A 27,234-nucleotide genomic window follows, 5' to 3' on the forward strand; every position below is an offset into this window, starting at 1 on the left:
TTTTTGTCACTCTGAGATAGCTAACAATAATAGCACCATGATTTTCAGCTGAAAGTGAAGAGCATTAGATGCTTTCCTAACAATACACATAAAAAAACCTTACAAAGTAAATGGAGAACTGTGCTCCAGAGGCAGAATACCTCGGTACTGTTATTTTTAGTATCAGTGGAATGTGTTGCGCTGATCTCAAAAAATTAAACCTTGTGAAACTAATTTGATTATCCAAGGCCCCACACTTGCTTATCTTCATCCTTTTTGATAAGGAAAATAAGGAGTGCCACGGGTAATAGTTTAACGTTCTTGGTCAAAGTACAGGTGTGCTGTTAGAGAAATTGCTTTCAGTGTTTGGGATCGGAATAAAGGAAGCCTTTGATGTTGGCTTTGCTTGGGTTATTGGGTTTCTTTCTCGGAGACAGCATCCTGTGCAACATCTAAAATAAGAGAAAAGCACCAAGAGTCGCCATTATAACTTCTGAATATAGTCTGTCGTATTTTGTAGTACATTATTGGCAGCGCCGCTCAACCATCATGTGAAATTAATGCTCCGAAAGCGGCTGTATTGATAGCGCTAGTAGATGGTATTTTTTTCCCCAAGCGTACTTACAGCTCAGGTGGTGGTTTAAAACAAATCCAAACCTGCTGTAATAATACAGCTTACTGTAAGAGCAACATTTTAGGAGGAGAGGGGGAAAAAAGTCTTTTTTATTTCTTCCTAGTTCAAATACATAATATTTTACAGGCGAATCAAGAGCAGCTCCTTGAGTGTATTACGTTGTAAATTAACGTTATGTGGCTGCTCAGCTTTTATGCAATTCACGGCCACGATGCTGATCCTGATAAGATGACAAAGTAAGAAATAAAAGCATTGCTTCCTTTATATTGAACACATGGGTGAAGGAGCTAGGCTAGGGGCTGCTGATGGATCGTGCTTCGCGTGGCCGTGAGGTTCTGTTGTGCCAGCCCCTCTGGGCTTGTGCTCTGTATCCGATGCATTGTCCTCAAAATCTCCAGGACTGCGTCCTTCTGTGGAAAGTGTTTCAGTAAGTCTTGGCATGGTCTGTATTGTTACTGGAATGGCTCGGGGAGTTAATCATGCTGCTCCTATTACAATAGTTGAAGCAGATTGTTTTTCCAGTTCCTGTCAGCAGGAGTTCTCTTGCCTTTTTTTTTTTTTTTTTTCAAGTCACACCCACCAACCTATAAAGTTTATGGGCTGAAATGTAAGTTCCATTGTATTTTAAACTAAAAGCTTGGGTGTGTGAGGGTGGGTGGCTGCTCCCCCCAGCCTCTTTGGTGGCCGCGCCAAGGTGGCAGCAGCTCTGTGCCCAGGTGTGCTGCGGGGATGCCTCCAGTGCAGGCTTGATTCATGCATTCGGTTCTCTATTTTGGGGATGTGGCCTCGCCAGTAAGGGGAAATCGATGCCTGGAACTTGGTGTGGGCATAAGTGAGGGCTGGAGTGTGCCGATTCCCACCTTGTGCATGTCATAGGGGGCTTCTGCTGGTTCCCAAATAGCTTTGGCCTCAGGCACAGCCTGCCGGCAGGGGCACTTCGCAGCCATCTCAAAACTGGAGTTACAGGAACAAATTTGGCAGCCGTAGCCAGGAGCTCTCTGCAGCTGGGACTGATGGGAGTGTACTCAGGGCAGTTCCACCATCGCTGATTTTTTTTTTTTCCCCGTCCTTCTTCCTTTTCTTGTTACTTACTGCAGCTAAAAATACTCGAAGCAGACCTTTCAACTGTCCTTTAAAATGTTTTTGCCTTTCTCTGGGGCTTGCTTTCATGCATCTGTTACTTGAAAATGGGGCTTCTGCGATGTTCTTTCTTCTGTGTGTTTTATTGCTGACACTTGTGCTTTCTTATTTTAGTACTTGATGTAGTAGTTACTGAATATTGTCATTTGCTTTTGCTTTTTAAACCTTGTTAGACAATTAAAACATTTTACAGCAACTCATTATGTTATTATTGCTTGTTCATTTGACATTAAATAGGTGTGATTCATATTGGTTTTGTTCCTATTTTGAAAAGTATTGGTGAAGATTAGGCATATCATTACAGCCTGCTCCTGAATACGTTGAGTAATTTTTTGACAGATGTGCAATACTTCCAGTTTTCACCTGGATGTTTGAAGTACATGTGTAATTAGTAGAAAGTGATGCCAGATGATTTTATTTCCCCTTAACAGAACTTTATTTCTGATCACTGGCTTTCAAAATCTGTCACGCGGGACATCTGTGTATGTACCCTGACAAGCATTTAGGATTTCATGTACATGCTGCCAGGTATCCGACAAATAAGCGTAGAATTACTAGATGTTTAATAAAGACAGGTTAGGGAACACTAATAAAAAAGACACAACAGAAATGCTCATCCACATAGTTATCAGCCTAATATCTGAGAATGACACATTTATTTTTTTGTGTCACTGTGGAGGAGTAATGAGAAATCATGACTCCAGGTCCCAGGAACAGCAGGGAAATGTGACATTTTATAAACAGAAATTACTGGCTTACTTTCTTCAGATAATATTAAAAGGGAAGATCAAATAAGCTGGTGGCATGGAAATATTCTCTGCTTAGGGCTTTGTACTGGATGCTGTAGAAATCTTCTTGGGATACCCATGCTGATTCCTCACAAGTGGTAAAATAATGATGTGATGCATTCATAAGTCTCTACCGTGGAAGTCTGTGGATGAGGGTGGTAATTAGAGATAGCAGTGCTGTTGCATTTTGTGTAAGGGAAAGAGCAGCGAGTGTCCCGGAGAGCGGCTGGGTGTATTTCAGTCTTTGCAATTAGCAAGAGGATATATGTGGGTGTGACTGCTGTGCACATCATTGGGTCAGCACAGCGCCGGAAACCACTTCTATTTTTCTTGGTCTCTTGCAAATTAAAAAGAAAAGAAGGAAGATGACTTGTTTTTACTGGGTTTAGGTAAATAAAAAAGCACAGAGTGCTATAGTATTCATCATCTATGCTTTTTCAGGGTGCTTAGCATTCACTTCCAAGCCCTGTAGACTTCAGCAGAGACTGTACATATGCTTTAAGTGAAGCTAATGTTTAGTTTTCTCTTACATGTATGCTACGAAGTCCAAATCTTATTCCTTTGAAAATCAGCTTGGGATTGTTCCCATTAATTTCAGTAAGATTTACAGCAGGTTCCCACAATCTTAAGAAGCATAGTTAGAAACCTTTAATGAGAAAAGACAAAAAGTCATCTACTAAGAAATTCAGGCTTGCAAGGCTAGCTACCACTTTTTTGTATGCTCTGCTTGTTGGTGCTGTTGTATATTTACCCCATACCCAAAGTCTTAATCCCACATCCCAAGTCATGGGAGATGACAACCTGCTTTTGCTGAAGGCAATGCCAAAAGATGCTGGATCTGATTCTGGTGGAATCAGGACATTTGTTTTGCATATTCAGCATATTTACATGCTGGTAAGCACTCTTTTTTTCCCCCTCCCCTCTCGCATCTACATGTATTTCACTGATCCGTGTACCTGCATTTCATTTCAAAGTTTATTTCTACTTGATTGCTTTTTAGTTTTGTTCTACCTCGAATCTAAATGTCACCTGAGGTCACGGCACACACAGGAACGAGCCTACCAAAACAAAGTCCAAGATTTAAAAATGCATTACGTGTCAGGAGCCATAACATATGCTTTTTAAGTATGGCGTTTCTGGGAATTTTAATAGCGCATTTTGGCAAATCTAATTCATAACAGCTTCTGTGTTCATGTTCTGAGAGGGATATTTTTTGTTTGTTTTGACAACTTGTTCTTTATTTGAATTAATATTAACATTTATTTTAAAAAAACATGGTATTTTTTTGGAGGACTCCTGGTAAATAAGTGACAGCTCTGACTACATTTATAGCCTAGGTAAGAATATAAAGCGAAGGTAAATGCCAGAGGGGATTAGTCTTGTGTTACATGTGCAAGATTGTAAATTAGTTGAATGTCCAACCTGTCATTTTAGGGTCTTGTTTTTGTAAATATAGATCAGATTTTTCAGCAGTTTGCATTTTTTTTAAAAACCGAAATCCCTTTGATGTTTTTACTGTGTGTAAGGGAAGTTTTGTAGGGAAAAATCTTTTAAAAGGACATTGTCAAGGGAGTTTTCCTGCTTGTTTAATCCTTGCACTTGGGAGGATCCTCAGAAACGTGAAAATGTAAAGTCCCCTTCCCAAGGCTGCTGTCCTCCATTTCATGTACTATTGGTTTGTCATTATAGGGTTACTGATAAGTGTTGTGCTTTTTGGCATTGATGTATTTTTCAGAAAAAAGAATTGAAGCATTTGTTTTGAAAAAAGAACAGCACATTTAAAGAATTACATGGACTTTGCAAACAGATTTAAGAAAATGAAAGGTAGGTCAAACTTTGGGCCTACAAACCTGACAATGTCCTTTACTTATAACTTGTATGCCTTATTTGAGAGACAGTCGTGATCCTAATGATGTCATGTTAATCAGCAGCAGAAAAATGTGAAAATAACATTGCTAATCCTCTTTACTCTTAATAGCTTATCTTGTTGCGTTTGGTATGTTTTCTCATGTCAGCGAACGCTGACAGACTGCTTTGAGATCTCTGTTGTGCGGCCTGATGACTTTAATTACTGTCGGCCCCTGACATAAATGGCTGTTTTGGGAAAGGCTTAAAACAAGCTAAAAGGGCCCAGAATATGTCAGGGCGAACCCTCCTACCCTCCAGTGGCCTCCAAAGCCGCTGTGCCCTGGCAGCTCGGCGCGCTGAGGTGCGCCTTTGTTTCAGGAGGGGCAGGTAGGCCTCAGGAGGGGGAGGAAACCACCACGCTTGGGTAGGTCTTTGTTTTCTTTCAAGTATTTAACCAAAAAAAAATGACATCTAGGGCTAAGGCTGGGCTGATAATTCGTAAGTCACCACACAGGCAGAGGTGTGGAGGCGGTAGTTGGCGAGCCTCCCCCTCAGGTTTTGGTTACAAGAGCTGAGGGATAAGTTCGTCGATCCTCTGGTTTGCGAGCGCTGGGCTGACCTCTGATCGATCGGGCACACGGCTGAAAGCTGCTGTGTGAATTTTTCAAGCTTTTTCCATAAAGGCTGGACCAGAAAAGGGTTTAGATGCTGTTTTTGTAGAGCAGCTAGTCCAAATTGTCGGTCTCAAAAGGCACTTCTGCCGTCCATCCATAACAGCTGTGCGCCACGCTGTGACCGCTCTGTCCACATGCACCCTACACGTGGTATTATTTTAGAAAAATTCCAGCAGTCACTGGCACGGGAGCTGCTACTGGGGCAAGAGCTTCACCACCAGATTGTTTCCATAGTGAGGAACAAAAAAACCCAAACCCACTCATAGCTGGATTGAGCATACTTTAAGGCTAACCTTTGGGGATAACCGTTTGAGGGTAGCCTTTGCTTTCCTTAAATACATTTAGATAACCTTAAGGGCCTGACTTCTACGCAGCCAACCACCACGTTCAGAGTAAAGGCTTCTCACTCCATCCTCGGTAGTCTCTCTGGTGCTTGGCTCTCAGCACGGTGCTACGGGAGATCACACGCTCTCCTCGCATCCCTGCTCACCTAGGCAAAAGCTTTGCCACAAGAGTGGTGCCGACTGGTCCAGGTACGTCTCTTTACAATGCACCTGCTTGTCCTGCTCTGGTGCTGTGTGTGTCCTGACAGTCCCTGGTATGTTAATGGCCGGTGGCAGCACAGCAGGTGTGGTGGAAAACCAGCAGCCAAATGGGGAAGGGTGCAGATGCAGTGAGAAGCTTTGACTTTGAGTTTCCTGGCTTCTGTGAGCACAAGTCAGACCCTTAATGTTGTTTTAATGTATTGTTTGTGTTTAATTTTTTAGTAAAAATTTGAACACGATCCAGGCTACAGAGGTTGCAGTGGATAAGAAGTTTAAAAGCTTTGGTTCAAGATTACAGGAGGCTGCAAGAAAAGTTAAAGACATGGAAATGAGGATCGAATGACAGGCTGCTATTTTGCCTCAGAATACTGAAGATTGTAAAGCATTGAGAAATCGAATTCATGACCCTGGAAATCAAGCTCAGATTAAGAAATGTCAGGTTGGTAGGGGTTCCTGAAAGTCTCAAGTTAGGATAAACTGAGATTGTTTTCCCTTAACAAAGGTTCTAGGATGTGGGGGTGGATGGTATACTTGTTATTGTCTGTGTTATATAAAATGCTACCATACTTAAATAAGCCAACTAAGTGAAATTTATTTATTTATTTTTTAAAAAAACTGAGTTTTGTGCTTGTGGTTCTGAATGTTGCTTTTGACCAGTTTACAGTCATACTCCTCTCTGGCACTGAGCTGCATGATTTACTGTTAATGCAGGAATGGAAAATACTGCTGTTAAATACACATTGCTTTATCCTGCCACACCAAGGGTCTGCTGCAAAACCAAGCATGGGGTGCAGTGTGACATTTCTAGATAAGAACCAGGCCGAACATATCTAAATGGTGAAAGAAGTAGTTTTTCGTTCAAACAGTTCTGATTCATAGCGAAACTGTGTCTTTGCAAATGTAAACTTTAAATAGTGACTGCCACTGTGATTAAGTTACTGTAAGCTTACTGAAGTGTTGAGTTATTGTCTGCGATTTAGTGATACGGTATTTAGGCAGAAAGATTGTGCAACAGGAAGTCCATGCTGAAGTTCTGAGAGGATTTTGGCAAGCAAAGGTTTGTGGGGTTTTTGTGGTCAAGGTCACTGGGTATATTTGAGTTCTGGGGACTCTGTTAACAAGCCTGAGATACTCCTGGGGAGGGTTACCCTCCCACTTGTTTTTCTGACTTCAGTTCTTATATTTTGGGGCTTGGTCTGGCATGCTACTTAGCAACAACATCAGACAAGAGTCCCTTGGTTCAAATGGGTAGTTACACTGGCCTAAGGGAAAAAGAGAGCACAGCCTTAGGTATTTTAGATGAATTGTTCTTTTTAAAGAGCTGTGTTAGTTCTGTGGTACTGTATTTTTCTGAGAGAGTTCTAGATGGAAGAGTGATTCTTGAAGGGGACAGCTTTTAATCTTGTTATCTCTTTGGACTGTGTGCACTCCTCTGTTGACAGAGATGCTTCTGCTGTAGCTCTGGGGGAAATGAACTATGTCATGTTCTTCCTCCATTTTCAACAGCTTTAGGATCAAAGTTCTATACATTTTCTCTTATTTACTTGAGCTTGGATTCAGACTTGTCATTGAAATCCTGGTTTTGCCGGACTGACAGTTAAGAAGCTGACCATAACATCTCGCTTGTAAAACAAGCACAGTTGTTATATTCAATATGAACAGGGCTTGCAATGTCATTTTTACATTTATGTTTCAAAACATAATTGCATTTTATTAATGCTATTACATACACTATTCTGAAAGAAACATGAACAAGTCTGTAACATGCTTTACTTTAGGGTGTTTCAAAGTAAATTTAATATGGGGTTTTATAATTAAGTTCCCATTAAAAGATAGTAATTATTCTTGGGATAAATATGTAGCATTTGCATTGTGTATTCATGCTGTGTTTGTCCTGTGCCACATTATTAGTGTGTGGTTAGTTTATTAAAAATGACTGTATGAAGGTTATGTGGCCACTTCTGGTTCAGATGCGTAACAACAAGCAGTAAGTTAGTAAGATGCAGGATTTCTGAAAATGATATTAAAAATGCTCCCATTTCATTTTGGTGGTTGGATATTAAGCGCTGGTTTAGAAATAATTGGTGAGATTTTTCTGTGCACCAGAATCGATGGATTTGTAACGCAGAATATTTGCCATGAGTGTTGTACCCATGGAAAACTTTGTTGGTGAATACTTTTCACATCTGAATGCCTGTCTGCTATGGTGAGAATGCTGCAGGTGCACTCCTGTTGGCATAATCAGTTGTTGAAAGACATTAAGACTAATATGAAAAAGAACCAAATGTAGTTCAGTGATCAAATGCAGAAGGACTGGTGAGGATCTGTTGTCTGTCTGCCTTCAGTCTGAAAGATCCTTTTGCTGCTGAATAAGCAATTAAGCATTATGCAGTTACAGTTAAATTAAAGCCAGCTGCCCTTTTTATAAGTTTTCCAGGTAGGGCACTAGCTGCAAGTACATGCATGTAGGAAAAATTCCAGTGACCCTTGTTGAGCTGTCTTCAAGTCTAAAAACCATTTGAAGAGGTAAAGAACTTGAATGCCAGATGACAGGAAGCCCTAGCCCGAGCCTTACTGCATTGGGTAGGGGTGCACATGAAATTTATGGGTGCAGGCTAGACAGGTAATTGAGGCTGAAGGTAATGATCTCCTTGGTGCAGCTCCTTCAGCACTAGATTTGGGCTTGGCCCCAGCAGGGAAGTAATGTGCTACTTCTGTTGACTTGTGAAAATCCCTTTTCCCAACAGCTGTTTTCCTTCACTGGGTATCTTGTATGCAGAACTGGGACTCTACTAATTTTCCATCCACTTACAATGCAGATGAGTCTTTCAGGGCTTGCTTTGTGATGCAGTCTGAGGCTTCAGATGCAGGGATTTCTAATAGGAGGTAGCTGGGGAACCTCAGTCCTTCTGCATTCATATTGGGCTAATTCATATTACCAAGCAATAAGCAAAATTTTAAAATTCACACTGCAGCAAATGTATGTTGTTGACATTTGCATACAAGAAATATCTAGCCTGCTTCACTCTGCAGTGTTTAAAACTACTTGTTTTGAAAGACGAAAAATCATGTACTGTATTCTTGTTTTCATTTTTCTTTCTCTCTTCAGGAAGTCCCTTTTTTCCACCCACGCTTAACTACTTTTGTGTAAATGTAATGGTTTAATATTATTCCCTTGAGTACTTTTGTATATTTATAGCATCTATACAGTAAAAAGATGCTCTCTGAATATCCTGCTGTAAGGATTACTTTTCATTTTAAGACACCATAAAGAGGATATAAATTAAGGCTGCACTTTGAACTGATTTTTCTCTCCCCCACATGTTTAACGTGTTTATTTGTCACTCTACAATGTTCCAAGTGTGATGCTGGTTTAAGGATGGGCGTTTTGCTCACATTTTGTCAGAGAGCTTTCAGTGGTGGATTAAGTATGATGCATTAATTTGAATCTTACAGAATCATTGTGTAAAATTTATGAGTTTAAGCAGGCCTACGTAGATTAGCACTAAGCCTGTGTACTTGGACAGTGGATCCTCAGTAAATACACATTTTTGCTGCTGTAGGTTTTTTCAGTTAAATTTTAGTGTCAGCAGATTATAGTGATATATGTAAATTGAATACTCAACTCCTTACTGAATTGCATATGGTATTCCATCAGCGACGTTCTTACAAGCCTGGACAAGATTGTTCTCACTCTGTCTAGAGCTCACAAAGGTGTGGAATCCAATCAAAATATGAATCTTGGATAAGATTGCACAGACACTTCTTAATAGTGCAGTGAGGGTGTCTGTTTAAAAAATTATGCTATTCCCTTAACATTTTTGACGATCTTTTATTGTTCAGCCTCCTGAGCCTTCACTGCATTTTCTTTAGGGGTCTATGTTTGTTAACCATAAAATTTGTTGCTGTTTTTATTCGCTCTAAATCTTTTTCTGCCATCAGAATAAAGAGGCTAGCTATAATGTGTTTTTGTTATATTTACATCCCTTGAATAACTCATCTTCTCTGTTTCTTCATAGGCATTCGACCTCCGATCATGAATGGGCCCATGCACCCACGCCCTTTGGTAGCATTGCTGGATGGCAGGGATTGTACAGTAGAAATGCCTATTCTGAAGGATGTAGCCACGGTGGCATTTTGTGATGCTCAGTCTACACAAGAAATTCACGAAAAGGTAATATTACAAAGATGTAATTTAATAATTATTAAAATATCTTCTTTTTCTAAAATAATGAATAGATCCGGTGTTAGCTATGAAAATGCCTTAGGCACTGCAGTTTGGTTAATTGTTGATTAGAAATGACCACCAGATCATTAAGGTAATAAATGATGAACAAAGACAAATGTATCCGTTGAAGTATGTTTCTGTGCAGCATATCTGTGGCTGGATGTTGTCCATATGCTTACCAGCTGAATTAGATTCATGGAGAGAGTTAAATCAGGGAAAATTATATTATTACATGATATTTTGAAATGCTTCTTGGAAACACTGTTGCTAAGCTGTCAACTGGAAAGCCAAATATTAGTGTCAGATTGGAAGTTCTTCTCACAGCCAAACTTCTCTGCTTAGCCAAGGAATTGTGCAGATTGGATTAGAAGGCTGCATGCGCTGCAAATTGACGCTGGAAAAGAGTTTTGGAACAAATGCTAACAAAAAATGTATTTAGAAAATGAATTTAAGAAATGCATTGTGTGTGTTATCCCAAAAGTTTGTACCTTACCTATGATTTGGGCAGGTGTAAAACAACCAGTTGTTCTTAATATTGTCAAAGGTTTTCTCGTTTTCTTAGAGGGATACCCATTTTTTGTGATGATAGCTGAGGATACCAGCTGGCACATATGCCTGAATTTTCTCTTCAGAGACTTCTTTCAGCACAAAGGCCTAGCATCTACCCCAAATCTTTGCTGCTCTCCAGGCAGCAATAGAGCCTTTTCACATCCATATTTCTGCAGAGGTAGAATTAATTTGATGAAGTTATTGTTGGCTGGCAGAGTAAGCCTCAAATGTCAAGTATTCCTTCACCTGATGAAGGATGAAACCAGCTTCTGTGGAGGTAAAAAAAAAAAAAAAAAAAAAAAAAAAAAAAAAAATCGTAATAAATATGACAGCAAAGGAGGGCAATCAGGGGTCTCTTCCAGGGGAATTTATTTTCCTCCTCTTCAGTGAAGATCCATGATAGACAAGTACAATCAAAGTATTAACTTAAAGGCTTGTTGGGTGAGTGTCTAAATCCACTTCTGTGAACAGTGCCTGTGGTTTGTGTGTACTGCTGAGTGCGCTTCAGCTGTGAAGGAATTCTGTCAGCTGAACTGAGGTGCACCGATATTCCTGCTTCTCTACAAATACATCGTTGGACTCGTTCTATGCTAATTATGGTAATCCTCAGGCTTGTTACAGGTTTTCAGAACCTTTTCACTAACTTGTAATTGCTTATTTGCTTTTCATTTTCTTACGTAGCACTGTTTAAACATTTTAGAGCCTGGTGTCTGTATATAATGGGAGACTTGATCTTTTCTTTGACTTTCTTACAAAGCCAGCCACTTGCAAATAATACTGATACAATAATTTCCCATCTGGCATTAGGTGAATAAACTTTTTTTCTGTAGTTCCTTTCACGTCAGCATCTTCTTGGTGAGAACTCGCCAACAAACAATTCAGCTTGTAATTATCTAAGAAAAATATTGTTATACAGTAAAAAAAAATTAAAAAATCATTGTTAAAGCTTTGAAAATTTTTAAGAGCTACTGTTGCATTTTTCCTTTTTTTTTTTTTTTTTTTTTTTTTTCCCCAACACTGAAAGAGAAGACTGAAGAGGCTTTTACTCTGTATGATACAGCAAGCTAGAATAGCTGATTCTCATGCTTCAGGCAAACATAAGAGATGAATCCCCTCTCCTGAAGCCCTGCATGTAGTTCCTCAGTGGCTCTCTGCAGACAGATTTCCTGTCTAACCTTCACCCCTCTCCCCATATAGGAATATGCTGTTCCCCTATAGAACATTAGTCAAGAATGATCTTTGAAGTTGTTTTTGGCATCATCAATACTGACTGAATGTCACTAACTTGTTTTGTTCAGCTACTTTTTAGATAGGAAATAATTCTAATGTGAATAGGAGAGTGGAAAAGAAAAAAATAATTGTTCCTACCAGGAAATCTGCATTCCAAACACCTTCTTTTCAGTTCATTAGTTGTTTCTCACAGGATAGTTAAGACTTCTCAGGTTATTCTTGAATTGTAGGCTAGAATCAGTGTTGGAAAATTTATAGTTCATGACTTCTTTAATGCACTTGCACAGTCATATAGAAAGCCATCTTTATAGTTGGCAGTCAGGGGGATGGAATAATCTCAAAGTCTGTTTTGTTGTGACATTAAGTTTTGAAAGAGTAAAATTTTACTGAAACGGAATGCAAATTTCAACCTGGTTTTTACCATCTCTTGAAGGAGACCAGTGTTTTCGCTGTGCATGTGACCAGGACTATTCACTATTGTGGCAGTGAAAGAGAACCTGGAAGTAATGAGAGAACAAATGCAAAAAAATAAAAACTTCTCTGTATTCATAAGTAATTTGACATGCTATTTTTTGTAAAAAAGAGTTAATTTGTAAGGGTCAAAACCAGTAACAATAATCTAAGTATAATACTGTTCTTTCATTTAAAGAACTACTTAACCCAACCATTTTTTTCTCATTTTTATGTATTCAGAATTAAAATGTAACATAATGCTTTATTTCTGTCTTGTCTATTTTTCATCATGTTTAAGTTGTTTTTATCTTACTGTTCTCTGCCTCATGCCATTGTCAGACATGTGATACATGAAATAGCTAGATTCTAGTGACAAGGACTAAATAGTGGGTGGAGAATAAGAAATACAAACGCTGTTTCACTCCCTTAATAGGTAAGAGCAATCTGCTCTTCAGGTGAATGCTGACAGCTGCACCATCTGTATGGTCTTCTGCTTTGTTTACTGAAATCAACATATTTTTTTTTCTGATGCAGCAAGGCTGGGGAATTCCTGAGTGACATGAATGCCTTTCCTTAGAAACACTAAATATTTTCTCTTATCAGCGGTGTGTAGCAAATGAATTTTTCAGATCTTGAGACTGAAAGTCAGAACGTGCATCTCAAAATGTAGTTTTGGAAAAGTATTTAAAGTAACTGAAACTTGATGAATAACAGGTAATCTGTTGTTGATCTTCACAAGAGTGTATTCAGCTCATATACTTAAGTTTGCTTCCTTTTCTTCTTATCACGTCAAACCAATTCATTCTTCGTGAACTCAGTCATTTATCTGGAAAATGTGTTTTCACTAGCAACCAGTATGTTGTCATAATAGAGCTTTTCGCAAGTCAAAAGGGTGATGAAGTCCAAAAATGTTTGAATTTACAAAGTGTTTGCCAGGTGATAGGTTTCTGCAGCAAAAATCACAAACCCTAATCCATTTTCATATTGTTAAAGTAATATAAGGTAGATCAATTTAATGAAGTGCTGAGCACTGCTTACTTCCATGTGAAAAAAGCGTTCACTTTTTACCTCCACTGTTCACGTGCAGTGAAAAAATGACTGTTTCCAAACCATATTTGAGGTACAGGAGAGAATATCTTTATTTTTGTCCTGCTTGTTGAATACCTTATTTGGAAATGTAGTTTTAATAAATCTTCAGAAAAAGGTTTAAGATTAGAGGTTGCATGTTTAAAGCAACATCTAAAATGTTTGTAGATTTGTAATGCATATTCCTGGCTGTTCTAAATGGCATTGCCTAGTTAATTAAGATGCAGGTTTTAGATAACAGCTGTTAATTTGCCTAGATCTGGCATTAACTCGGCTTGCGTGGTGATGTCTGATCATAGGGAAGTGAGGGGTCAGCGCTTGGGCAGTAAACATTTTGGAAAACAAGAGGGATTTTTGATGGTCGTAAGAGGGTTTCAGGGACAAGATGATAGTTTACATTTCTGTTTTAAGATGGCTAGGGGAAAAAAAAAAAGAGGGTTGTGTAGTAGTTCCTTGAGACAGATACCAACAGACCACAGAGATTACATTTTTTCAGAGAAGCAGGGAGGCTGAGAGGTCTTAACACATGTAGTGAGAAGGAAAAGAAATTAGGATTTGAATGCCACTGGAATGGGTGAAAAGCAGGACGTTAGCAAATGCTGTTATACCTTAGTATGTGTGCTAGTTAAGGAAAGTTTTCATCAGATCGGGTAATGCCTCACTTTCAGTTCTGTAGTGATTTCCTTATGTCAAAGAGTTTATTCGTCATTCTCTTTTTATGGCTGAGGAAATTAAAGTATGGAAAATAAGTAACTCGCTTAAGGTCACAAATAAATAATAACATGTATTAGGACTCTGCTTCATCGCAGGTCAAAGTATTCACTGCTGTTTTGGAAGGCAAATTGGATGGTGAGGCTGTTTCATTCCTTTGAAAAGGCTGCCAGTGCTTAAGTGAATACTGACATTTACTGAGAGTGACCCAAAGGACTGAAATGACTTTGTACTTGAGGACGTTTATTGCAGTTCTTCAGAAATCCTCTTTTATAAGGTTTTACTGACACCCCCTCATTCCCTCTGCAGTAGAGAAAGCGGTTTGTTTTCAGGACTGTCATAGATATTTGCATCTGAGAGGACACAGTATGCATTTAAACTTTGCCTTCTAGGTTCTCTTTTATTATAAATAGTATTTATGGCTCTGTGAAGTTGAGCATTATGCTTGTCAGACTGTATCATGGGGAGTGGTGGGAACTGGGTTATCTGTATCCTATCAGGGGAGTTAACTTAGTTGTTTGGAGTAAAAATCCACTTTAAGATTTTGGTGTTTGGTTTATTTTTTAAATAGGGATCATATTAATATCAATAACAGTTACCTGTTAAACTTGTTTTCTCTTTCACAATCGTATATAAATCTGCCTTCTCAGAAACTGTCTCCAAATGTACACGGGGGTTTAGTTTGTTCCACCAAAAATGGTGGAACAGGAGTTGATCAATGAAATAATAATTAGGCTGCTTCCTTCCTCGTTCCAGATTGACTTGCTTTTTTTCTGTCCCTTGCCCTGTTCTATCCCCCTTTTCTATCCCCACAGTCCCTCTCCCTCTGAGTGCCATTTGCGGTTTACTGCTCTTCCTCCCTCCCTGGCAGCTTCCCCAGCCAGCGCTTCTCCTTCCTGCAGTCTTGTTCCTTTATATATATATAAAGAGAGTAATATATATATATATATGCATGTATATATATATAAAGAGCTTTCCAGCTACATAGAGCTAAACATAAAAATAATATGCAAGATCTGGTAATAGAAGTCTAAGGTAAACAGAGAGAAAATAGTTATCCCTGCAAACTTCAAAAGATAGGAAGCACAGCTGACTAGGAATGGTTTTAAACCAAAATGCGTATGCTGGAAAGTCAATTTATGTGAATCTGTGTGTGTTTTCTCGTTCTGTGTTTTTTTGTGTGAATATGTGGTTTCCTACATGTTTTCTCAAATCATTTGGAAGGAGAAATTGGAGGATGGAGGGTGGGGTGGGTGGTGTTTCTGACTGGGTTTACTGCTTCGTGCAGATGCCCAGCTACTCAAAAATCGGAGGACCAGGGTTCTCAGTGGGAAGTGGGAATACAGCCTGGATGATAAATCTATATTCCAGCCTTACAAGTGCTTAAGTTAACATGCATCAAATCTCTGGACTCCTGTTAAAAGCACACAATGAAATCACCTTCACAGGGATACTGTGTTTCTGTATCTTTACTTTAAATATAAATGTTTAAAAGCTGAACTTCCTGTTCAGTGGTGTAGGATGAGGAGTTTTCAATCACTTGTGTACCTAGGAATTACCTGTAGAGGCATTTCCAGTCATTACAATTATTATCTAAGTCTGTTTCAAAGAAGAGCTGAAGAGCTTTCATAATGGAAGAAATGTTTTGAAACTGATGCAAACAAATCAAGCGTGCTGCTGTCATTCACATGAGTCTTTGATTTGTTCCTGTTTTATTAATGGTCAAGTAAGATGATCTTTCCAGGTTCTTGTTTGTTCAGCATTGAAGCTGTAATCTTGCATTTGTACCAAGAAACTAACTACTGGTTGAGCATGCTGGGTTTTATTTTTAGTTTTAACTGTGTTCATTTGCAATGGATCCTTCACACTGTTCTGGTGAGACTTTGCGAGCAGCTGCGAGCCTGCTGCAGCCTTCCTCTGTGTTACCAAGTATCGATCACAAATTTGACATATTGCTGCTTTTTTGCAAGTCAGATAATAAAAGTTCTACTCAAATTAAGTAAAGTCTACCTGGATGTGCAGAATACCTCAGGTCTGTTGGTGACACGGGAACGTTTAACTGGCGATGACACAGCAAAATCCAAGCCCAAGAAATGCAGTACCCTGTGTTTTTAGAGCCAGATGAAATAGATCACTTTCTAGTGATGACTTCCAAGAGGCTGGTTTAAAAATAAAATAAGGCTATATTGTCATTCCGTGTGTATTTTATAAATGTATTCTGTCTCTGCGTTGAAGTAGCTTAGTATTTTATGTACTGTGTTACGTTTTTGTGCTCTGGATTGATCTACGAGCCTTGAGATCAGTTTTTCAAAGTGAAAACTAGCAGGGTATGTTTAGATGACTGAAGAAGAAAAAACCTTCTGTTCCATTGTTAACATGCTGTATTTATGCTTTTGTAACATACTCAGGATCCTAAGTTCTTCTGCAAATCATGAGGCATGTATGCTCTAACGGTGACGGTGTGGCATTTGGCAGGATGGCTAAAAGAGCATGGTGGTGAAATGAGAAAAAACAAATAGGAAAATGTTTTAGAAGGATTTCAACCTTCAATATTCGCTGCTCAAGATCTGTTAAGCTCTTTGAAATAGAAATGTCTCCTGCTACAGTGTCATCAGTTCTCTAAGAGCCTTGGAGACCTGGCACGCTGTGAAAGCAAAGTAGTCATTTTGAGGTTGAAGAACAGCAGAAAGACCTGTCTGAACAGTTCTGATTGGAAACGATGTCAGCTCGTTGAAGAGGGTATGAAAAAGGCTTTCAACAAGCTGTAGCTTCACCTGGAAGTAAGTCAGTAACTGAAGGCATAAAAATTATGCAGATGGGCTACCTAATCATTTGGTAACAGAAGGAAGCCAACTCATGTCCTGTGTTTCAACTTTTATCTCAGATCCTTTCTTCCCGAAAAGCACAGCTGTAGTCAGATGAAAGCAGGAGTGGCTGCTGAAGGTACGCAGCTCCCTCTGCTTGTTCTCTATCTTCTCTATCAAATTTTGCCTGTTTCCTTTACATCCAGGGGATCTTGAAAGAGTGTTATCTGACTGCCACATACCTGAAATTGCTTGCTTGTTAAATCTGTATCTCACTCAGATTGACAGGAGTTGATATTTTAGTAATAAAATCATTGTACTAGAATTTGGTGATTGTTGCATCGATTGAGTTTATTATGGGGAGCTATGAAAAAGCACACAAAATCCCAGCACCTCTTATGCATTTGCCCCTGGGTGTACTTTTGTAAGTGATCACTAAATTACTCCTATGTGCAGTTGTTTCCTAAAGACTTGCCAGAACTGCTTACATTTATGTTGGATTTCAGTTTCCTATGTTACACTCAGATTTAGTTCAAGTTTTGTTTCCACTCTGGCAAGCTTTTTAGACTTCCTTATGTGCATTTACTGTGTAATAGCTGAGTATATACTTTATAAAAATAATAACAAAGTACAGAAACTCTATTTTATAAAATCTGTAAGTGGCGTTATTAAGTCATCAATGCTGAATGTTTCTAACTTCAGATTTTCTATTTTTTGCCTTTTTATTGTACTTTTATCACATGGCCAGCTGCAAAAAGCAGTAGCATAATAAATTGATGCAAGATAATGCACAATACCAAGAGACTACATTTTGGCAGTGCATTTCCTTGCTAACTGGTCCATAATCCTACAAGTTCAAACACTATGAAGAAAATCCTGAAAGATCTGTCATGTGCATCTGTTTGTTACATATCTCATCTGGTGGGTAAACGAGTGTGGAAATGGCTAGTGTCAGCATTAAGCCATAGCTGAAAAATATTTTTCCTTTCACTGAACACATTCCCAAACTTCCAAATACTTTTCAGTCTCCGTCCAGTGCCAAGCCATAACCTGAACGGGCCCCACAATGGAGTGTAATGAGACCAGGCCGGAGATCTTAGAGACCAAATTACAGTCTTGTCTGGCTGAGTTAATAAAATGTCAGATTATGAAGTGAAATTCCCAGCTGAAACACTGATTTTAAAGCACAAAGGCCTCAGCCAATTCAGCTGTCTTTTAGCCCCTACTTCACGCGGCTTGCAGAGTAGCAGCAGCTCTGTGCACACAAACACAGGCCCCGTTGGCCTTTTTGGGGTGGGCAGCAGGGAAGGAAGGGTCTGCCTGCCACGGAAGACTTTAGATGGGCTGTCAGAAGCTGTAAACTACTTCAGGTTATGTATGAACAAAGGGTGTTTTCTCCTGGGTCACAGCCCTGGAAGGAGAGGATGTGGTGACGAGGCAGAATGGGGAACATGGCTAACTGGAGAGGGCCAGGAGGATATCACAGGGAGCAAGAGGTACCTGAAGGCAACAGGATAAAACTTGGGGTTGTGACTTGGAGAAGGAAGCCCTGCTAGAAGCTTGAGAGTGTGAAATAAGACATGCATGAGGAAGGGAAGGATTCAGCTGTGTGCTTTAGTCAAGGGATCGGCTGTCAGCGCGCCGCTGGCCATGCGGAAACACGGGTCAGGCGAGACTTCATTAGGAGAGCTCTCCAGTAACCATCGGGTTGCTGACAGTACTGGTGTTGGTGTAACAGAGTACGGAGAGAGACCTCAAATAGCACGGTGCCTGCAGCTCTGGTCACCCCAGGGGAGTTGAGTTTAGGCTTGTGTGAGCACAGTGAAGAAGTGTTAGACCAGCCAAGGGGTAGAGAGATGTCGTCCTAGAAAAGCCTGGAAGGACTAGGCTTGCGAAGTGCAGCCAGATTGTGACAGGGGATATCATCGTTGCCTATAAATAAAATTTGGACTGTAAACACCAAGGAGACAAAGTACAGTTGGAGCAAATGGCCAACGCTGGCACCAGAACAAATGGATGCAAGCTGGGCTGTGAATAAATTGGGGCTGGAAACAAGAAGAAAACTCTGTGTTGTTGGAACAGGGGGATTTTAGAACAATCTTCTTTTAGGGATTAATGGGACAAAAAAAAAAAAAAACACACAAAAAAAAACTACCTAAAGGCATTTTAGGTGGGCATTTAGTCAAGTTACAAGGACTATTTCAGGTGCAGACCTCACCAGGCACATGGGCTTGGTGCCGTGGGAAGTCCCCACCAGCAGCAATGCCACTGTGGAAGCAAACTCAATAAACTGTGTTCTTAACCTGTCTGTAGCAGCTCAAGTAAATGCCTTCTGATGAGTGCAGTCTTGCTGATTAGTGGCTGCTAGCTGTAATCTCCAAAGGACTTGTTTGTACCATTAAAATCAAGGAGTTTTGTGTGCGTATAATTGTTTGTAGCATCAGAGCCTACAGCTGTTCTTTGAATTATGTTGTAGCCACATACTTCAAGGCTGTGTCATTTCTAATTTTCCTGTAGTTCTTCGTCTTACAAGTAAATCCAAATTCTGCTCAAAGGAATCCTGGTCTTTATCTGACTTAGAGCTGGGGTTACCAATCTGGGGGCACCTGTTGAAATACCATAGATTAGTTTATGAGATATTCATAAGGAGCAGTTTTCTTTCATTTTCATGGATTTTGTTTACATTTGCTTCTAAAACATTTTGTGTATCTTAATTTTTTAAAATTGTTGCTTCAGATCTTGGTTTTCCAGCAGGGAGTTGTAATGCTTTTTGTGAGATCATGTTTTGCCATAGTAGGGTTTTTTGAAATGATTTATGTTTATTAATGGTATATTTTTTCCTTACACTAGAAAATGCTCATAAGTAGCCCAGCTGATAGAATCTGTGCATGCACCAAGCCCAAAAGTGTATCAAATAAGAAATACAGAGCCTGCACGAAATGTTCACATAAGGTCCTTGATAGGAACCACATGAAGTCATTGCAGTAGCTTAGAAGTTGAAATGATTTGAGCGTGTTCTGTATCTTGTAGAACTTTTAGGTTATTAGGTAACACACTGAAGGTGGAAACCAAGAAGTGTTTTGAAGAAGTGAAACAGTCCAGTTTGCATACAGAGGAAAATGTGTTCTGCTTTCTGAGCAATAAACTCGTATCAGCTGTGTGACATGCAGTTTCCTGGCTTGTTTGTTAGCGGAATTTGAAAACTCCTGGGCCTCGTGTGCTAACCTTTCTTCCCCTTCACACCCCCTCATTTTAATCTTTCTTGAGTAGGTTGGATGTACTTTCACATTATTTGAAAGATATTCAAACCCTTATGATCCTGTCAGTTTATTTTTGCTCACAAGTTTTTTCCTTTGCAATGTTTTTGTCTTGGTACAATTTCTTACTTCGTAGAGGTGTTAGTTTTTGTGGATAATCTTATTTATACTAATTTCTGTGACTTCAGTTTTCCATCTGTGAGAGCTCAGAGTGTTGCAGCATCAGTAAACTGCGGGACAGACACTTTTTGTATAAATTGACAAATTTCAGTCTCTGTTGTCCCAGGGTTTTGTAATGATTACTGAATGTTTTCTATTCAGGTATCAAGTGGTTTAATAGTGCAGTGAATGCCTGTACCACTGTGTGTGTGGGGAAGAGATTGCTCTGTTACGCCATTCAAAACTGAATGTCAGCTGCTGAAGCATAAAAATGCTTGCTGTTTAAATTGAGTGCTTGCTCCCATGTGTTTTTAGGATGCATGTACGGATGCAGTCTGGTAATTCTTGTGTTTAGGGTCCAATATTGCAAAGTATCTCCTGTGAAATGAGAAGATCTTCCCTTCTTAATAAGAACACAAATACAGGTCACTTATCTCTTCCTAAAACTAGTCTCCTCATGCTGGGACAGACATATCAGATGGGGAAAAAAGTCTAACAAGAGGCTGGGACATACTTGGGCAAATAACCTTTAAAACAAAAGACCTGGATTCAATGCTTTTACAGTCCTTTATCCCTGAAAATTTGTATACTTGATTAGGCTGAGATCCTATGAAAGAAAAAAAAAATAAGTATTTTTTTTCTTCCATTTTACTTGTAGGTACTAAATGAAGCAGTGGGTGCACTGATGTATCACACTATCACTTTAACACGAGAAGACCTGGAGAAATTTAAAGCACTTCGAATAATTGTCCGAATTGGCAGCGGTTTTGATAATATTGACATCAAATCTGCTGGAGATTTAGGTATGACTATTAAAGACATTGTTTTACATCTTACACTTGCCTCCAGAAATTTGATAGCATCTAAGTCTTTGCATTAATGTTTTCTGTATAATTTATACTAACATAGTATGTAAGCTGTATAATTTTCTCATCAAAGTGTTTAAAAATCATTATGGAGATATTAGCATTAGTTAATTGAGTGATAATATTAATAGCTTTGTGACAGGATGACAATCTGCCTGTTCAAGATAAATCCAAGGAGTACGGCCATAATTTTTCTTCTTTTTTTTACCCCAGTTGTGTATTTTAACTACTGCCTACTGTAATCCAATCACAAAATATAATTCCATCAGCATGGAAAACTACTACTGTTTGAATAAAAAATGAGATCATTATCAACTGTCTGGGACTTATTTATGATGCATGAGATTTAGTACTAAAGCACTCCATAAAGTAGAAATATCGATTTTATAGGAGAATCAGTTGTTACAGCTTCAGAATAAATTTAGATACTGGAACTATGAAGAGATATTGCTTAGTGTTTCACTGCTTAAAAAAAAAAAGAAAGTCTGATTTATACTTTGCTTACTTCAGGATAACCTATCTATTATCTATAATCTACAGGTAAAACTGTACCACTGGATATCAATGTATACATTTTTTTTTTTTTTTTTTTTCTAATTAGGTTGAAATTATCAAGTATTATAGAATCGCAGAATGGTTTGGATTGGAAGGAATATTTAAGATCATCTAATTCCAGCCCCCTGCCATGGGCAGGGACACCTCCCACCTGCCCAGGCTGCCCAAGGCCCCATCCAGGCTGGCCTTGAGCACCTCCAGGGATGGGGCATCCACAGCTTCTCTGGGCAACCTGTTAAGTGCCTCATCACCCTCAGAGTAAAGACTTTCTTCCTAATACCTAATCTAACATGTTTCAATAATAAATGTGTTTTCCATTATGAAGATCTTGGAAACACTTAAATAAGTGTGACAGTGCTTAGTCCTACTAATAGCCCCACTGATAGAGTGAGGAGGTGTAATGTGGCTCTGCTTATCAGTAAAATAAAGTAAAATAATCCCCAGTGACTAATGGCTGTGTAGTTTGCACGACAGGCAGAGGCTAAGAACTTTTTCATGAGTTTCTATAAAGAACAGATAGATCTGAAGGCATGCACAAGGTTGCGTTCCTACTTACTCAAGTAGTGCCAAAGTTTGGTGCCTGAGTTGTAAGCCCCAGAAACCATGTTATGTATCTAGGGACTGCCCTGGAGTAAAATCCTGGATCCAAAGCCCCAAAACCTAGCTCCAAAAACCCGGAGCCATCATGAGTGTGGTTTCTGTAGAGAATCCCTGATGAGAGGAAAATCTTTGCAGGTTTGTTGGCTATTTGGGCAGGTCTCTGTGCTGGATGGTAACCTGAGCTTACAACTCAAATGTGAGGCTCAGGGGAGACCTCATTGCTTTCCACATTTACCTGAAAGGAAGCTGTGAGGAGCTGGGGGTTGGCCTCTTCTCACAGATAACCAGTGATAGGACTAGAGGGAATGGCCTCAAGTTGTGCCAGGGGAGGTTCAGGCTGGAAATGAGGAGACATTTCTGTCAGAAGGAGCAGTCAGGCGTTGGGACGGGTTGCCCAGGGAGGTGGTGGCGTCACCGTCCCTGGGGGTGTTCAAGGAAAGGTTGGGCCTGGTACCTGGGGACATGGTTTGGTGGTGACATTGGTAGTAGAGTGATAGTTGGACCAGATGATCTTGGAGGTCTTTTCCAACCTTAATGATTCTATGATTGAAGCCACAGTATAGCAGACTGTGGACATTCTCATCCCTGTGGCATGGTAAACACCACATGCCTAATCAATCCTTCGTTGAATCACATTGTGATTAGACTGTGAGTTACACAGTTAGGACCCATCCCATTTGTGCATTTCAGTATTTACAAAATAAAATTGTCCATTCTTTCAAAAGCCAGTAAATGCTGGAAGGCTTACAATGTAAAGTCTCTCCTAGTAGTTAGGGCCAAATGGTTGGAATTAGATACTAATGCATCGCTACTGGGACAAATCTCTTTCCATTCCTTGAATGTGCATCTCAAGGAGGTAACCCGAGAGTTAATTGCTCTTTGAAAAAGGCTTTGATTCGGTCTCGAAATATAGTACAGAGTTAGACCCTAAAGTATGACATTTTCCTGAAATTCCATAGTAACTTTTGGAGTAATTTTCAGGGATCTTGCTGGTGAAGTTGTTACCAGTTTTTCCCATTAAGTATTACTTTAATGTTAGTGCTTTTACTCTTCTTCAAATGGATGCAAACAGATGTTTCTTGAATAAAAGCTAGATGATCTGGTCTTTTTTTTTCTTCAGTTTATTAATTGTTGAGTAGAAAATACGTATGAGTTGTAATTGTAACTGGATGCAAGTGAAATGGCAGTGAAGGGTAACACCAGTTGACTCCTGAGCTTTTCAGCATTGAACTTGTGCACAAGATCACTGAAAGCAGTGGGGAGTGGGAAAGGAGCACTGAAGCAGTTAGATATGAGAAACGAGAAGAGTACGTTATCTTTTCCTATGTGAAATGTCTCTTCTCTTCATATCATTGCCTCTGTACAGCTGCTTGTTGTGGTTTACGATACTCTTGCCTTTTCGAAATCAGCTGGTTTTAAAAGTGGGGGAAAATAGAGAATAAGAAATTTCTACAACTTATGAGAGAAATTGCCTCACCCTTTTCCCTAAAAGGGAAAACCTTTTATAGGAAGGAAGGTGTAAGGCGAGTTGAATTTCTTAGCTTCCCACATATGTAATATAACTTAAAGTCCTTTTAAACCATTTTTTGTTGATGCCAGCCATTAGGATACATGCTTATTGAATTTGTTTTGCCATCTAAAACTCGCGTTTTTGCTCCGTGAAAAAGACCTTCTGAATAAACAAATGCAGCTGTTTAATGTGATGCACTTGAAGGGATTTTATGTTTCAGTCTAGTACTTTTTGTCCCATTCGTGCTCTTTTTTTTTATTTTTAAAATACCGTGAGTTTCACACTGCCATTGATGTTAGCAGACTGCCAAGATTAATAATCCAGCAAATGATGCTGTTTTATCTTTGTGTAAGTCTACAGAGCAGTGACTCAGCAGAGACAAGAAAAATAGTTCTGCAGCTTCCTTCTGTTGGCTGTAGAAAGAAGGAAGGCGTTTGAATGGAAAACACAGATAAATTCAGTATAAGCTTATTATTTGTCAGATTATTGTTATTACTCTCACGGAAGAGCATGTTGGGTTTTCTTCCTTGCTTCACAAGATATACTGGTGTTAGCTGAGGACTCACTGAATACTTATTTATGTAAAACCCAAACAACTAGACAGTGAAAACAGTATTAGGGTGTTTTTTTAGTATACAAAACACTTTTTTTCTCCACCGTGAAATTACACTGTACACTGTTTGTGATCTCAGTCAGCAGGATTGGGAGCAAAAAATTAGCGGGAGCTGATGATTACAGGGAGAATGTAGTAAATAGAAAGGACACAAACTTTTTTCAAGGAAACATTTTGCTTCACTGCAGTATGTGTTCTGGAAGTACATGCTTATCCGAGAGAAACAGAATGGGGTGACTGACACGCAATTACATTTGCTGGCTGCCTGAGCTGTTTTTTGAAGTAAAAAATGGAATTTCGTGAGTCTTGGATCAGTCCACCTCCCACAGCTGTCTGTGGAAATCTGTAATGGTCTTTTTGATTCTTGATCTTGCACCTTTTTCAACTGTTAAGTCCATATCCTAATAGCTGTATTTTTGCATTACCTTTCCATACCATGCAGAAGTATTGTATTTCTGTATTGATATTTAGATGGGTTCTCTCTTTAATTTGAAGGACCAGGGAAGGACTTGGATTCTGTTTGTAGCAACTGCACAAACCCATGTGCAACAAGAAACAGATCGTTCCTCCCTGTGTTGTTACTACCCATATATGTACTGGAAATAATAGTTATCCCATGAAGGTTTGTAAGAGTTGCTTTCATTTTAAATCAATCTTTTTTATAATGTATAGATAGCTTTTGGGAGGGTATTTGCTCGGTAGTGGAGTGTAACTCATACAATGAAATGTAAACAATGATCTTCAACCTTACTGGCTTTGTGCTGAGAGAAAGGCATATTTCCTTCTGCTATTCAAAGCACGTAGCCCAGTGTGCATGTAAAATGCTTACTAAGACATCAGCTTGGTTACTAAGCTGCCTGACATCTCGTATACTTCTGTGGTTTCAGTAGTCTGTTTGCCTTAGTTTGGAAAAACAAAAGTTTAAAAAAAAAAATAAATCAGAACAAAACCTTTGCAAGTCTTTATGAACTGGTTTGTCATGTATTGTGTCAGGGATTGCAGTCAGAAACTTGGTATAGAAATACCTGTAAATTTAAACATCATGCTCCTGAATGGCCATCAAAAAGGAAGAAGTGAGAATTACTTGGCAACCTGGTATCCTTTCCACCCATTCTTTGCAGGGATTGCAGTGTGTAATGTGCCAGCTGCCTCAGTAGAAGAGACGGCGGATTCTACCATGTGCCACATTCTGAACCTGTACAGACGAACCACCTGGCTTCACCAGGCTCTGCGAGAAGGCACGAGAGTACAAAGCGTCGAACAGATTCGGGAAGTGGCTTCCGGAGCTGCCAGGATCAGAGGGGAGACCTTGGGCATTATTGGATTAGGTATGTTGGCTGGTGAGATGGTTTAATGCTCCTCGCCTCCTATTGCTTTAAAAAAATTACGAGGATTTGAGCTGTTAAAACAACACTAGTTCACTCCTTTCCATGCCAAGCATTCTGTATAATACCACTTCGTTCCTGGTGTTTATATATCTCAAATGTTTTCCCTGTAGGCATCATCATTTCCCTCAGACAACTATTTTTGCAATTTTTGCTGTTGATATTCCTCAGTTCTTTGAGCTTCTGGACATCTTTTTGCTGGTGTCAGGCACGCTGCTTGTAAGACTCCATCGCTTCCCTTTTCCAGAACAAGGATCCTGCTACACCAACCCATTGTCACCTGTATTTGTTGTATTCATCGTTTGTTGTCATATCTGGTTCTGTTTGTGCTGTTTTCCTTTTGCTGTTTTTAATATGTCTGAAAAGTGCTTGCTGCAGGAACAGCCTGCAGAGCAGTTACTTCTTGCATTTGGTTGGGCTGCATCTGAATCTGTAATTTCAGCTCAAATGAGAGGAAAAATAAATGCAAGAAAGTTTGAAATGCTTCCAGACCTAATAAAATCACCTACTTACCTCTCTGAATGTCCCTAAATGTGTTTCGGCATCTAACAGATGGACAAGCTTGCTTGAGACGAATTAATTGCTGTCTGTTACAGACGCAGAGAAGAAAAACAAGCAAGTCAGTTTCTATATAAAAATTATTCAGTCATGTGCTTGTCTTATCAAAGATCTGATGGACTGTGGATGCGATTGCCGTGGTATTCATCTGCAGGAATTAATAATACGATTTTGACAACAGGGCATCATACTTTAATGACTGTTCCAGTTACACATTGCTGTCAGATATTTCAAGCCATGAACTCTTACTTTTTGGAATCTGAAAATGCTTGGCGTTACGTACCACTCGTTTGAACGAGTGCACAAGGCAATAGAAAGCGTCTTCACACTTAAAGAACAGCCTTTAAAATGTGACTTTCAAGGAGCTAGTCATGAAGTTGCTTGCTCAAATCTGTACCCGTGTATTAATGCATCTCATTTAAACGCGATTATTGCACTCGCAGTCACAGCATCTGTACATAAATAATAGACAAATCACCTGCCGTGTTTTAAAAATGGAAATACGCATCAAGTTTTTGAACCTTAAGTCTTCGCTTACATGCTATGTGCTAATTTGCTGGAGACATCTGTCCTGTTGGCATTGTGTTTATTGTGTTACGCTTTAATTCCAGGCTGAGCTGAGAAAAAAGCCTTCATTTATTACTGAATTTCTTAAATGAGTTTTCTGTGTGCTGTTTTTGTTGCGAATGACTGGAAAGTATAGAGAAACAATTTGGATAATCAGATTGCCATTATGTATGTAATGCTGCATGAGGTGCTAAGGGTTTTTTATTGCTTTTGTTTTGTTTCTGTTTGTTGGTGGTTTTTTTTTTAAAGATGCCTTTTGTGTGCGTGGCATAGTAAAAGGCTGGTAAATTCTGGTTTTAAAGGTACACTTCTGTTGCAGTTATTAACCAGCAATTTTCTGCAGTCTCTGTTCCTTTTTCTTTTCCTACAGTGGAATATTCACAGCTTTTAAAGTGAGTATTTTAAAGTTTTGAACATATCCACTGCTTGGTTTTGCACATGTATGTGAATATGCCCAGCGTTGTGACTCTGAGCTCCTGTTCTAACAAACTCCGA

General features: G+C 39.3%; 1 protein-coding gene across 8 annotated transcripts in view; it reads left to right on the forward strand.

Annotated features, from left to right (window-relative positions):
• Nucleotides 1-27,234, forward strand: part of CTBP1 (C-terminal binding protein 1) — a 228,122-nt gene that overhangs the window by 180,223 nt on the left and 20,665 nt on the right. For 4 of the 8 annotated variants that reach the window (XM_082759293.1, XM_082759292.1, XM_082759295.1 and 1 more), the window contains 3 exons: nt 9,628-9,782; nt 20,744-20,888; nt 25,351-25,557. In XM_082759293.1, coding sequence (XP_082615419.1) covers nt 9,628-9,782; nt 20,744-20,888; nt 25,351-25,557 — 507 coding nt within the window. Of the gene's footprint in view, nt 1-4,276; nt 4,366-5,830; nt 6,048-9,627; nt 9,783-20,743; nt 20,889-25,350; nt 25,558-27,234 lie in introns of those variants that run through there. The other 4 variants (XM_082759299.1, XM_082759297.1, XM_082759298.1 and 1 more) reach the window with 3 other exon arrangements.

Source organism: Aythya marila (genome assembly GCF_965140915.1).
Source record: "Aythya marila genome assembly, chromosome: 4".
Lineage (NCBI taxonomy): Eukaryota > Metazoa > Chordata > Aves > Anseriformes > Anatidae > Aythya > Aythya marila.